The sequence below is a fragment of the Empidonax traillii genome, unplaced genomic scaffold (assembly GCF_003031625.1).
Source record: "Empidonax traillii isolate 1590-97213 ecotype Southwest subspecies unplaced genomic scaffold, ASM303162v1 scaffold943:size483155, whole genome shotgun sequence".
Classification (NCBI taxonomy): Eukaryota; Metazoa; Chordata; class Aves; order Passeriformes; family Tyrannidae; genus Empidonax; species Empidonax traillii.
Window position 1 is genome coordinate 270,846 of NW_020956136.1, and position 15,243 is coordinate 286,088.

At 45.9% G+C, this 15,243-nt stretch overlaps 1 protein-coding gene across 1 annotated transcript in view; it reads right to left on the minus strand.

Annotated features, from left to right (window-relative positions):
- Positions 1-11,510, minus strand: part of SGPP2 (sphingosine-1-phosphate phosphatase 2) — a 33,169-nt gene extending 21,659 nt beyond the window's left edge. Inside the window, exon 1 of the mRNA XM_027903211.1 lies at positions 11,295-11,510. Within this exon, the coding sequence (XP_027759012.1) occupies positions 11,295-11,510 (216 nt within the window). The remainder of the gene's footprint in view (positions 1-11,294) is intronic.
- Positions 11,511-15,243: the final 3,733 nt, after the last annotated feature.

Sequence of the window (15,243 nt, forward strand, 5' to 3'; positions counted from 1 at the left end):
CTCATGAGATGAGGGATAAAGTTTTCCAATTCCAATAGCTGTTTTGTGGGGAATAGTTTTTCAGGTTCTAAAAAAAAAAAAAAAAAAAATAAATCAGGAGTTAAAAAATATTTCCAGGTAGAAGGCAGGGCTGAGTCCTTCCACACGATTTTAAAACCTTTCTTTTTCTTTCTCCTTTTCTATCAGAAATTACCAACTACACATACTCGTTTGATGTTTGGTAGTGCATGGTAATAAAAAGTTGATGATTGCACTCACTGTGATCCTAAAGCCTTGTTAAGTACAGCAAGGCTGCTCCATGCACCTTCAGACAGCAGTTAGCTCACTTTTACTACCAACACACACCATTCCTGCAGAAAGCAAAGACTGCTGTGCTTTGTGTCTCCTCTTTTTATTCTCATTCTAACCCCAGCGCAGAAAAAGTGATGACAGTTATTCGTGTGAACATTTAGCATATTCTAACATTCTCAGAGGTTTATTCAGTCTCTAATTTTAACTAACTCTGATCTTGAGACCTGGTTATTCTTAACATACTGAAGTGACCTGATGCCATTCACAATCCCTGAAGCCCTTTCAGTGAGTCAGCCCTCCTATGCACCTCCATTGCTACTTGGTCTGGACCAGAGAGGTTTTAATGGGCAGTAATTAAGGCTGTAGATAAATTCAGAACTTGTAGAGTATTTCAGAAGCTGGGTCACCCACAGCAGGTGCTGCCCCATGCTCAGGACCCCGGGGTGCAAACCCTGTGCCACAGCACCCACCCAACCTCCCTGGAGCGTGGGAGCACCCCCAAAGCATTCCTACAGAGCAGTAATGACAGGGCCAGCAGAGCAGGGCAAACCAACACACTGGGGATACAATAACACACGATGACACAGCACTGGAGGAATCCTTTTCAAAAGGATGTGCACTTGCAACTTTTAGCCTTTAAAGATGAAGTGAAGGAACAGCAGCTGAACCACTAACATAACAGATTTAAAATGTGTTTTTAGGCAGGGGTATAACCCCCACAAGACAAAAATAAAAAAAATAGTAGGTGTGTAAAGATACTACTCCTTGCAATTTCTGTGGGATATCTTTTGTCAAGAGATCTAAACAGGCCCTGGCTTTTCCTGCTCTGTCTCTAGAGACAATCTTTGCAGCATCGGACTTCTAAGGCTCAGAGCCTGACCCAGAGATACCATTAACCAACACTCTGTTCTCAACTCCCAATTACTTTGGACCTTTTAGAAGATGTACATGTTTAATTGAAGTTCTTCCAACAGAATTGCCTTGCAGAAGATCGGGAATTTCCCTCCCAAAGCCCCTAGTTAATGCATTGCAATACTTATCATTTAAGGGATTTTTTTAATGCACTAAAAAAAAAAAAGGTATAAAATTTAGAGAAGACACCAGAAGCCAGGAACAAGGGGAAAAGCCAAAAATTCTAATCTAGATGTTGCTGCACACAGAGAAAGTATAAATCAGACAATTCAGCCCCACAGGGCAATGCTGTTTGGAGTATAAGCAGTGGGGAAAAAGATTCCCTGTACTGCAGTCTTCTGTAGAAACAGTCAGTCTTACATCACCTTCTATATTTACTGACAGTTAATAAAAGAACCTATCAAGTCACAACAAAAAATTAGATATTGGCGATGAGATTTTGGAAAATGAGAAAAAGCAAAAACCATGATGGAAGGAAATGCAAAGATGTCAGGAAGACAGAGGTGGGGAGGGCAGTAGCACAGGGAGCCCCAGGGCATGAAAAACCTAACCAAACTCATTCATATGTGCAGCTTCCCACTCTGCTCAACCACTTTTAAACAAGTAATTAATTTTTTACCCTCTACAAAATGTGAGGCAGCCACTTAGCAATAGCTGTCTGGTCTACATAGTGTTCTTGTTGAAGGAGGGAGACCTAAAGCTACTGAAACCTTAGAAACTGGAGATGGAGACAAACAGAAATGACAAGAAAATGCCATAAAGTTCAGTCCAGCCCTGCTGTTTGCAGCAAGTGTTTGCTGACTAGTACACAGAGGGGAAATGTCCAGCTCCCAGACACTGCAGAGATGTGTGGTCTGGGACCATCAGCTGATGCAGAAACAAAGACAATCACTGCATGAGAAGTAACAATGCACAAGCTTCAAGCCAGAGGGTCACAGCACTTTCAGTCTCAGGCAAAGAACAAGCGGGGAGCCCAAAAACCAGGCAGAATCCCGGTAGCATTTCAATAATTCCTTAATTCCTTCAAAGCACTAAAAAAGGTCATTAACTAAAGTTCTCAGCAAAGGTACCGTAACAGAGCAGTGCTGCAAAGCCAGCAGCACCAGGGATGGCTGGAAGCTGTCGGGCTGAAAGGGGCTACCCTTTGCCAGAGCAAAGCCTGAGACCAGTCAAGTAGCGAAGAGGAAATGAACATGCAGGTCTCCCAACAACCCAATCAATCTCTCACACCATTCACCACATCTGTCATCAATACATCTTCATCTGAAGTTTCCCCCTCAGTCTGTAAAGGATGGTGTAGCTGAGGCAGCCACACACACCTGCGCAATCAATACACACCCAGCACACTGAAGCTGGAATGGGTCCAGCACACAGTTAAAACACCTCAGTTTGTGTGTGAAGATTTAATTGTTTTAACTTCAGATTAAAACTCCCTTCCACTCTAAACAGTACTTGGGAGGTAGACTGAATAATACGTTTTATTTCTGTATCATGCTTTTGAGGTAACACTATTAGCCTCCTTCCTTCAGTTGGAAGAACACACATAGAGGTAACAGAATCTGCCAAGTCATTTAAATATAAAGTGGAATAACATAAGACTAGAGTTGACAGAGCATTTGTTCAGGCAATTAATAGTAAGAATCAATGAAGGAAAAAATTGATTATGTCATTTTTCTAAAAGAAAGCCTCCTTAAAGAAACAAAGAAAAACCCGTAAGACTCTTTCAGATGCACAGGGGCTTGGTTACAAGAGTGAGATTGCTTGTGAAGGACCACGCCTGCAGTCACTGGAAGGACAGCCTTGGGCTTCCTAAAAGACAACCTAAACCAAGTCTAGTCCAGCTTGTCCACCAAGGATGGACAGCTTACACTCCCATCACTCTGATGGAAGTTTGTCTAAAATTTGTCTAACCTGTCCTTACCGACACCAGTGGTGGAGGCTCCATTGCTTCTCCAGGCAATCTCCAAGTGGTTTGCTCTCCTGCAGCCTAGCCTGAAACTTTCTTACTGAAATTTAAACCTATGACTATTTGGTAATTCTCCCAGAAGATACTTAGCATTTTCCAGACACAGCACTTAACATGCCTGTCTTGAATTTCAAATCTCAAAGATCAGGCATGGTGCAACAATGCTGAAGGGGCACCCCTGCACAATTCCATTCATTTTGAGGGCGGTTTTCAGAGGCATGCCACCTTTGAACCATGCCCAACCTGTGATTTCCTCCACTCACTTCTTTTCCTCCATCACCAAGTCTATTGTTTTCCATTCTGCAATTGAGTATTTATTACACCTGCTCCTTCAATTTGCATCTGCACCTATGGAACACAAGTCCATTTTCAACCACACCTTCTGCTTGATAAGACTATTTGACTTCTGTTCTCATCCTCCAGCCTGACTGCAGTTTCTCCTAAATTCATCTCACAAGCAGCATGTCTCTCACAATCAGATTTCCAACTAATCGTTTCCACAGAGCTATCAAACCTACTCTGAAGACACTCTCATTGTTTTCCATCAAAAGGTGTCCACTGTGGCACTCAAACTCGCAGGCCATGCAACTTCACGTATTCCTTTCTTAGCAGGTGCCTGGAGAGTTGACAACCACGATTCAGGGAATCACAGAATAATTTGGGTTGGAAGGGACCTTTAAAGGTCATCTTGTCCAACCCTCAAACCTGCTAGCTCAAATACTTTGGAGCTTTTTGCTAGTCGCTAGTAAAAAGGCAAGATGTTCTGATCTTCTCCACACAGTGGTCCCATGAGATCAGAATCATGCTTCCCTCCTTTTTTCCTGGTATAATTTTGAGGAACCCAAAAAGGTCTGCCTTCCACCACGATCTTCATAGTTTTAAGCATTGCTTCCCTGCCTGCTCTTTATGGTAAGTTGTTCCTCTCACAGCCATTTCAGTTGCTGGAGTGACTCCCCCGATGTCCAGTACTTGCTCTTTTGTTTTTAATCACTGATGTGTGTTGGCACAGCAGTTTCCCGCTGAGAAAGCTGCACAACAACAGCGTGGGTAGGGCTGTGTGCATCTCCTCCTGGATGAGCTCACCTCCTTCATCCTCTCAGCCCTGCTTTGCCAGCCAGAGGTTGGGCAGATTGGACACGGCTGTTTCAAGTGCCATGACAGAAGTGGTGGGTGAGCTTCCCATGCACTTCAGCATCCTCCCACATTCCAGGAAGAACTGGCCAATTTGTGCAATAACAAAACAACAGGGCAAAATAGCGAGGCAGGAGAGGGAAGGGCAGGAGGAAAAGGCTTCCTTCCTCCCAGTTTTACAGTGGAAAAACAGGTTTATTTAATTGCATTTTAATTTACGAGAATTAGACTGCAATTTTGTGAGGTGCAACATAGGGCCCGCACCTGGAAATGTCTGAGGAAGTTATTTTAAGGGTTAGGTAGCATTCGTGTCTGTGGACAGAGGGAGGAAAACACATGAGTTAAAAACCAGAGAAAGAAAATTACAGGCAGTTGAGAAAGATGGGAATTCCAGCTTCAAAGCAGATATCAAGTCCCTCTGAAACATAACTGTACTTCATCTCTCCAAAGGCAGAGTGTTACTAAAACTGTTTTTGGATAGAAGAAGGATGTGTCACAAACCAGCAGTTTTCAATCTCCACAGCATTAGATGGCCACCCTGCCTACACACAAGCTCCCTGCAAGCGCCACCACCTCTTAGTTTTGACTTCCTGCCAAAAACACATGAGTCAGAGCATTACTAGGACCTGCATGGCTGCTAGATACCCAGGGTGTTCTCAGAGATGTAGGGGAGGAGGAAATGGGAAGCCCCTCACTCACTTTTCCCCCAGCACACCAGGTTAGATGAGCTCCCAGCTGATGGCAGCTCCTCAGCAGAAGCTTAACATGACCTAACCCTACAGAAACACGTGGGAATGGCCAGTGACCATGGAGAACCGGAACTCCACTGTTATGTTTCTTCTCAGAGCAAAAAAGCTTGTTCTCATCTTAAGATTTTATTTTAGAAATTAAACGTATGCTGGAAGTTTGACACCACAGATTAGTCACGTATTTCTACCCAGCAGCATCAAGAATCTACTCAGTTACTTTTGCACAAAGACTGGTTCCACAGCAGAGGTCTATCCTGAGGGGCATGGAGCAGCAAGGCTTCTGGAAGATAAACAGGCAGATAAACAATTTTCAGAAAACTAAACTATTATTTTTTTTTAAATCTCTTATGATCAGACACCACAGGGTGAAGTGACTGCTTCCCCCGCACACAGCTCCAGGTTTCATGTCAAAAAGCAGTTTCCTAAGGTAGTACTTAATAGGGCTTCGGGTTAAGTATCATCACAAATTTGCAAGTCCCAGCCAGACGCACTCAAACCACTGTAAGGGGGAAGGAACATGAGTTCAAATTGCAGCTGTGGCTGTGGAGAGGCATACTGGAGGACATCTCAGCAGCCAGCCCGCACCTGGGGAGGAGAACTGTAGATAAGGTGTTTTCAATTCACTTGCTGCCTCATTATTAGCTGCAATTAGTGCAGGCCATGCCAATGTCAGCTGTTTCCGATGGAGAAACACACAAGGAGACCAACATGTAATCTGACGTTGCCAGCAAGTGCAGCTTCAAGGATGTCTTGTGCTGCTTCAAGGCGCGGATCTCCTACCCTGCTGAACAAGCGACTCTGTGGCTGAAGCCCCCTCAGCACTTCAGCAGCTTCCAGGAGCCAGCAGTGCCCAGCACAGCACTGTTGGCACCATCTGGCAGGGGTTTGCAAGGCTCAACACCTCAGTCTGCGCCAGTTCAATATTCACCCTGGCACCTCATAGGTGCAGGTGACATGGGCATCACAGCTGCCCTTCCATAAGGACCCCCCACTCCTCCCTAGATGCTCCCTGTAGTCTTTTGTTTACTCTGTCCTCTTCTTCATGCCATGCACCCTGCTGGATGGGCCTTATATTTTTCAGAGGACGGGCTCCTCACTGCTAATTCCTCTGAGCCCCTTCACTGCAAACACTCAGTCTTTGCTCTGGTGGCACAGCTGAGGTGTCTGACACTGTCCTCTGCAAAACAAAGTACCCCAGTGCTCTCCCTTTGCACAGGAAACAGCAATGGGAAATACTGAAGGCAATACATCTAATTAAATTGGCTGACATAAGTATTTATAATTCTGTCCAGTGGAGCGAGCTGCAAAGGGGACAACAACTTGGCCTGGGGTTACAGAGTGACCACTCAGCTTCCTGTGTGCCAGAACCCAGTTTGCAACTGCAAATTGTCTTCAAAAGGAAGAATTAAACATTTTCATTTTTACATTTAGTAATAAATATTTCCAAATATAGTAATAAAATAAAGTAGCAATAAATCAGCAATGCAGCTCCATGTTAAAGCATTTACATGCTTCTACATCTAGACCAATAGCAGTTCACCTTGAGAAAAATAAGTAGCAGGTGCTAATTAAACTGAACTAATATGAAGCCCTATAAAGCAGGAAACTGAATAGTCATTTAAAATAAAACTCTCATGATTTAAACAATTCTACTTCTACATTCTAGACCTCAGATTGACTTGCCATGACAGTCAATAGTCACCTTCCACTGTTCAGATGACCCACAGACATTCCCTGCAGAGCATATACACAAGGTAAAGTGAAAGAACTGGATGTTCAAAGGAATTTTCCAGAGACAACAGATTTTCTCTGGCTTCTCATCTGTTAAACCTACTCCTGTTCTCCAGAGCTCTAAAGGAGAACAATGACAGCAGATGAGCTTTTATTCTTCTGGTTGATATCTGAACTAATGGCCTAAGACGTTCAGCAGAATTATAGAGCAGTAAGTGGCTCACCTCCAAGCACTGGAATTAATCCTAGGATCCTGACAGCTCCTCATTATGAGGTCCAGTGGCCTCCAAAAAGATGACTGAGGCTGTGAGCCAGGAAGCACTGAGTCATGACGCACATCATCACGGGTGTAAGGACTCGGGCTGCTGGTGCGACCCCTCACATGCCCCCTGCACCAGCAGCCACCTGGCCAGCAGCAGCTCTCTCAGCAGCTGGCAGCACACAGCCATCACACAGGATACCTACTGCAACTAGCGAAGCTTCACAAACTTCTGTCAGCATCAGGCGTTTCTGCGGTGAGATCTTGAAGATGAGATTGTAACAAATGACACACATCTGGCTCTGCTGTTTGTTCTCCAAAGGGGACACTGGGCTTCTCACTGAGTGGTGGCAAACCCAGGGCTTACAGATTTTCACAGGGTTGCCACACACTACTTGAATCTTGGATGTGACTGTACTGTCATCTTCTGAAGGACCCTCACTTGCAAGGCTGCTCAAAACCATCCAATGAAACCATCTCACTCATACAGATTAAAATCATCTCTTAGTGGCTGCTTAAACCTTAAACCAAAAATCAGACACGTGCAAGATGGGCAAGCTCCCTCAGCTGCCACACCATGTAGGGGAGATTGAACATGGAGTACCAGGGCACAGGAACAATGCTGGGGAACGTGAGCCTTGTGCTCACTGAAATAAGAAACTGGATCTCATGTTTCTCCAGCTGCAGCTCCAAACTCAGCAGCTTCCAAAAGTTCAGTTGCGTTCCCTAGAAGGACAAAGTGCTAGCACTTGAGGCAGGACTGCCTTGCTGCCAGTTCTCCTAACAGTGCTCATGGGCATTTTTCACAAGGGTTTGTCTCATCTGCTGCACCTACCCCAGCTACCACCAACTTACTGCTGTATGGAAAGGGAAACAACTTGAAACCAAGTAAGCCTGCACGACAATTTAAAAAGAAAAGCAAGACTCTGAGGCTGATGTAAAAATCTATTGCAAGGGAACACCACAGAAGAGAGAGCTTGACTCTAGCCCTAGAACAAGCATGCTTCAAATCACCAGCCATGCCATCACAGCAAAAGCAGCGTTGTCACCTACATCTTGCCAGTTGGGGACTGCAACACATCTGAGATGGATGTGCAGTTTTCACCCACATTTTCCATTTCTGTTACCATCACCTTGCTGTTATCCTGGCTATTATCCTCCTCACCTACGGCATGAGCAAGAACCATACAATCACTAAACGTCATCAGGCAGTTTGTAAACACTGCGCCAGTTGGGAGCAGTTCTGACAGTTAAGGTATAACTACAGAGTAAACATGAACTGTACTCTTTCAAAGGCAGAAAGAAAGATCTCAAGAGACGATAAAGCATCTGGGAAAGGAAGAGTGGAGAAAGACAAACAAATCCCTACAGAGAACTTTGAATAGATGATTATTTTTTTTTCCTTTGCTCCCTTTCATTCAGGCTATCAATTTCAGGAGGAAAAGTCCATCAGCAGATTAGAGATAAGCAGAGCTCCACTTTTTAAACATATGTAGCATTTCTTTGGCCACTCACACAACACCAGAGAAATCCTCAGAAAGTAAGTCAGTGTTTTTAAGTACACAGCTCGAGGACTTTATATAGAGCATCAGAAAAAGATACCTTTTAAGCAGTTTCAGAAAGAAATTCCTTGTGAAACAAGCTAATAATAGAAAGGAGTACAGAAAAGAAAGTAGTATTAGCAAGAGACAGGATAATTACAAGAAATTACTGTCTTGTCTTCAGTAATAATAAAACCAGACAGTTTCTCCACTAAAAGCCCGTGGGTTCAATATCCAGTCCAAACCAGGGCATAAATCCAGTTAGCATGTTGGACTAGCACCATTCTGTATCATCCACAAATACCAGAGTTTTCATTTGAGGTATTAAAAAGTGTTTCTAAATGATCTGGTAACCAAGGAACATCAAGAACACGGACTAGGCAACTAATTCAATATTTAAGTAATTCAACTAATTCAATAATTAATATGCAGCCGTGGCTGTCACATCTAAGCATTTCATTCCTTGTCTCATCCTCTCGTGGCAGCTCCTGTGGGGCAGACAGGACTGACTTCCAAAGATTCAGGAATACAGCCACTGTAATCAGGCCTTGCTGGCCTCTTTTTTTTTTTTTTAACAGGTTATACATAGAAGAAGACACTCATGAATCGTGGCAACAAATGTACGCAGGTAATTAAAGGCTTCCTTCTCCCAGGTGAAGAGCTGTCCTGTCTCTTTACCCTCCTAAGGGATTCTCTTTTCTCTCCATGCAGTACAACATCCATCCCTACCAGGTGTGTCCATCCCCTCCCAAACCACCACCAGCTGCAAGCCTTCAACTCCCTTTCCCCAGAGTCTCTCCAGCTGGGACACCCGGGCACAGAGTCCAGCCCATGTCAGATGCAGGGGCCTGAGAGCTGGCACTGAGGAAAGGGGGAATGCCCTGGAGAGATGGAGCTGTGGCAACCCCAGCATCCATTCAGCCACTCACATCTTCTTCACTGCATGCAATATACTCCATTCACAGACATAACCCTCTGATTGTGCAAGAACTTACACAGGAGAACCTGAAAACCTTCAACTACTGCATTGTGGCAGCAAGGACAAAGCAGTGTGAGAGTTTCTACCTCACAGAAACCATTTGTACTGATGACACGGACTTTGAAGGTTCGGGAAGGGATGGATGAGCACAGAGCCGCTCCATCAGGTGGAGATGCAGCTGCAGCACTTAAGCACCTTTCTGCAAACAGCTGCAGCTAACAGCAAGAAAATACCACTGTCCATAGAGAATTTATGGCCAAGGAATTTGCCATGTGTATGAAACTCCTAAACCTACTTACTTGCAGATACGTCAGGGCAACCCCAGTTCATTTAGCAACAGAGCAGTGGGCCTGGGAGTTAGCATAAGGGAGGTCCAAATTTACTTTTTTCATCTCCTGGCCAAGACCCTCTTTGTAAAGATGGATTTTCCAGTCTCACAACAAGGAGCAGAGAGCGTCTGTCTTTATAATTCTAGCACCTCATTGAAAGAAACACTATTCAAACCATTACTCTCATCCCCATTTTTGGGGGCTTTGAACCCAAGTTTCACATGTTTCAGCAGTTAGTGTCCTAATTCTGTGGAAACAAACCCTTCTAACTCCAAGTTTCATGTAGTCTCACTCAGGACACTACACCCTTCATATACAGGTAGCTGTGCCTTACTTTGTGAAACCCAAAACAATTGCTCAAGGTGAACAGCTGCATTCATGAAGCATTAACTTGGACTGTATTTTAGTATCAACACTGCTACATTAACTACGTCACTGTTCAAAAGAAAGCAGCAACAAAAAAACTTTTAGTGAATTATCCGCATATTTTACCCAAAATAGATCTTACTGTAGTTCAGAAAGAACAGACTGAAGAACTACATCTTCTAATTGAGAAAGAGTCAAGCAGTAGCTGATGAAGAGTTTTAGATACTTGAAATGGGAATCTGGGCACTGGATGTGTAACAGGGAAGGAGTGGTAGAGTTGCAGCATTCACAGCTAGTCCGTGTTTATTTTGCAGGTAGAGTTTGGAAGCCCATTATCACATCTGCTTTCCAAAAGGCACCACAAAGTGATCTACTAATGAATTCAAGTCATTACAGTAAGAGAAAAAGCAGGTCGCCCGACCTGTACACATGGGTTGCATCATGCCCTTCCCTGCTCCCTCCTGATACACAAGGGAATTACAGACCGTGCCGGGAAACGCCGCGACCTGCCCGGCCAGCGGGAAGCGCAGGGAGCTCAGCCTGTCTTCACGGGCACTGCGATGAACAGGGATGAGCCGCTCAGCGCCCAGGCCCGGGCGGCAGCGGGGCCGGCTGCGGGCACCCGGTGCGGGGACAGCCCAGCACCGCGGCAGGTGCGCCCCGGACGGAGAGAGACCCGCCGGCAACAGAACTGCTCCTTCCCAGCCGCTACCCGCGGGAAAACCCGCATCCCGGGGTGAGGCGACAGGGCTCCTCCAGGCCCCTCTGCAGGCAGGTCCTGCTCGCACAGACCGCCTCTCATTTCGGGGGCGCCAGCGATGGGGATGAGCGGAGAGCCCAAAGCCGCCTCCCCGGCGGGGCCGGGATGTAGCCGGGCTGCGGCACCGCACAGCGCTCAGCGGAGCCCGCTCGCAGCCCGGCCCCTTCATTCCTCCTCTCCATCCCCAGTCCGGGCAGGCGGTGGGATGCGGCGAGACCCTCCCGGGGTGCCCCTGCACCCACAGCTGTGCTGAGTCACGGCCGGGCCCCCCCGCACTCACCTGCGGGCCGCGGCCGCTCCGCACCCCGCCGGGGGGTGCTCGGCAGCGCAGCGCGGCCGCCCCATTGCAGGCACCGCGGTCCCGGGACCCGTCCGCGGGGTCGCTGCTGCTGCTGCTGCCTCCGCCGCCCTCCTCGCCGGCGGGGAAGAGCCCGCAGGAGCGCTGGAAGCGCGCCACGGGCTGGGAGCTGCGCAGGGTGCCCAGCAGGCGGGCCATGCTGCCGGCAGGCTCCGCACAGCGCGACCCCAGCGCGCCCCGCCGGCCCGGGGCCGCGGGCAGGTGCGCCCGCCCCGCCCCGCACAGGTGAGCCCGCCCTGCCCCGCCCCGCCCCGCACAGGTGGGGGGCCCCGCCCGGGAGCGCCCCTTGCCGGCCGGGCCGTGCCCTCCCCTGCCCACCCCGGCGGGGGCGGGAAATTCAGCGCCTTCCTCTTCTTTGGAGTTTTTCCCTGCCGTGATGGCTCTGGTAAAAAAAAAAAAAAAAACAAAAAACAAAACACACACACACAAAAAACCCCAAAACACTAAAACCCAAAAGAACGTAATCTACCTCGAGATAAGAACGCCTGCTTTCTTAGCTTAAAGATAGAACGCCCTGAATCGCATCGAGATCTTCGGGAAATGTGGATGCCTGGCCACGTGAGCTCATTTCCTGTCAATTCACCCCCTCGGGTATAAAATGTACCCTCGCCTGCCCGTGGCTTCATTTTGTCCTGTTTTGGAGTCAGCTTTTATTTCTTCTCCCAAATGTTTGCACATCTGTATTGTATACATCACATGTACACATACACACCTATAAGGATGCATCTCTAAATATTTCCTCCCTTAAATAAAGCTATGGAATTTCCCACAAAAAGAGAGGACTTATCACTTGCAAGATGCTTCTCAAACTCTGGGGCTGCAAACCTTGCCACAGGTGATACTTGCTAATTCCTGCTGTTGAAACATTAAGAACCTTTGTTCTGTCAGTGTATTTTTTTTGTTTGTTTGTTTTAGAACAGCTCATTTCTATTCCCATAAATTATTTTATACAAGGATTGCACAATCATCATTTGCTCAATGTGGATTCATTTCAAGTTTGTCACCTTTTTTTTTGCTCTCAAATACACCGAATTATCCAAGATTGCATCAAGGCTTTTCTTTCCAGAGCCCTTGATAAAAAAAGGAATGCTCTTTTACTTTATAGCAAGTCAGTTTGCCCCTGTGCCACTGTCTGGGCTGCCTGTGGGAGATGCTCACCCAGGCCCTGTGAGTGCCTGTGCTTTCGAGATGGCAGAGTCATCTCACCACCCAGCCTGGGCTGGGGCCAGGCCAACCCACGGCTGTGGGCCACGTGGCCTCTGTGAGGAATCCCAGGGACAGCTCTCCATCACCACCATCCAGACTCCAGGGCAGACTCCATAGATCTCATCTAATTGTTTGTGTGATTCATTTTCTTTTATCTTCTCACAATGCAATCTTCTATCATTAGGGGTTTGCCCAACTGCAGCTCCAGGTGCCATCACGTTTCAAGTGCTTTCCTCATTGCTGTGCGTGCAGACACTCCTCCCTGGCCCTGATGACAGGGCTGCAGCTCAGCTGTCTGCAGAACCAGTTCACACAGACTGAGGGGGGAGGCTGCCCACTCCCTCTGGGTTGTATGTTTGTACTGTTTGCTTGAGGGAATTATTCATTATTTGCTTCTGGCTTTGTTTTTTTAATGGTTGTATAATTTCCTAGGTGCACACATAAGTATCTGGGAAACTTTTCTTTTCCCTGGGTCTTGGATTTGTGAAAATTCCACAGGCATGGAATTTCAATTAAAAATTGCATTCATATTGCTTAATTCCTTCTATATAGACTGATTTCAATAGAGCTTGATGCATTCAATTCATGGTCCCTTCACGGTTGTTTTCACTCTATTACAAAAACTGTCCTCATAACTATTCCATTCTTACTTTGTCCATCTATATGACAACATGTACAAGGGTTTTAACATGTTAATTTGAAGAGTAAAATTACAGCCCTGCTGGTGCCACCTGCAGCTGATGCCAGTGGGATAGGACGTCATCCAGAGACACTGTGGAAAGCAGGAATGAAAGTGCATGACCAGGGCCAGCACTCAATAGGTATTTTTTAAAATATCTCTTTGTCAACCACAAGTCAATATTTATCTGATCTGCCTACATACTTATGTCATTATAATACTTCCCAAGTATTAAAATAGAACTAACCATTTGCAGCCAGCTTCTCCCTAATTCCTCTTCAGGCACACACTTAGGCTAGTGGGAGTGTGCCTCAAAGAGCATGTCCATGTCCAGCTAATAAAAATTCAGGATGACTGAGGTTTTTTAAATCAAACTTGCTCTAAACTTAATAAAGAGGTTTAAAAAAAAGGAGGGGGGAATTTCTACTTACTGTTAATTTTAATATGCCTTGTCCATGTCTTGGAATCAACGTGAGCAATTGTAAGTGCAATGTGAACTGATAATGGAAGTCTATGACCCTTTTTTTTGCTGTGAAAAGTGAAAGAATTTGTTGGAGTTATATTCGTAATATAGACTGATTTCTGCAATTAAAGAAACACTTCAGGTCTCGTTTCATAGAACCAGAGAATATGCTGAGCTGGAAGGGACCCACAAGGATCATCAAGTTCAACTCCTGTCCCTGCACAGGACAGCCCCCAAATCACACCATGTGCCTGAGAGCACTGTCTAAACACTTCTTGAACTCTGTTATGTTTGGTGCTGTGACCACTTCTCTGGGGATCCTGTTCCAGTACTCAGCTATGCTCTGGATGAGCATTTTCTTATATCCAGTCCAAACCTTCCCTGGCACAGCCTCATGCCACTCCCTGGGGCCATATTGCTGGTCACCAGAGAGTAGAGATCAGTGTCTGTCCCTCCATTTCTGCTCATGAGGATGTTGAAGACCACGAGGTCTCCCCTCAGTCTCCTCTTCTGCAGGCTGTACAGACCAAGTGATCTCAACTCCTCCTCACAGGGCTTCCCTACCAGACCCCTCACCATCTTTGCTGCCTGTAGGTTTAGGACACAAAGAAAACTCACTAATGGCTTTTGGATATTTTCTTAGGAAGATAATGATCAATCTAATCAAACTGCCTTTACCACCTCTCCTCAACTGATTTTTGGACCAACTGGCAAATTCAAACTACATTCATCACGGGAGCAGAGGTTTCCCCAGACTTGCAGTCCTGCAAGGAGAAATGGCAGTGGAATAACAGACAGAGACACAGCTTGAGCTTCCTGATTGATCCCACTCAGCACACACTTCTTTCCAGGTGTGCTGCTGGCAGTTCTGCCTCTTGTCTGTCCAGTACCAAACAGATACAGGCACAGCTGCAGGATACAGCTGGTTATGGGGGATCAGGAAGAGGGAAACAGATACTCCAGGATGAAATAGAGGATTGTAGGAAGGATGGCAGCACATCACAGAGAGGTGTTTGGACCAGAGAGGAGATGGAGGGTTTGGGGAGAGAGCCAAGGGCAGAAGGCTGACTGTTGAAGAGGAAAATGCCTAGTAATGTGAAAATGTAAAAATCTATAGAAACCTTGTTTTATCATTTCTACTGCTCACAGAACAACTTGTTTACACTTGCTCAAAGCAAGAGTATGAATCATCCCTCTTCTATTCCCTTTGTGGACCAATGTTCTAATCTCCTTTTCCTGAGACCTACCTCCTATTACTTCTGATGGGCAAAAAAAGATATTCAGGATTTGTCTCCTTGAAAGATTTGCTTTAGAAAACAACCCCAAAATATAACAACAACAAAAAAATCAAGAACTGTCCCATACTTCATGTGGCCCATAGAAATTTCCTGACATTCAGAAAGGCAGCTTTCTTTAAAACCAGTGGAATCAATGTCACTCCAAAAGAGCAGACAAGCAGCATTCTGAGAGTGTTTAAAACAAGCTATTTGCAAACTGTTCAGTTCCCAAAAACAAAAAAAAAA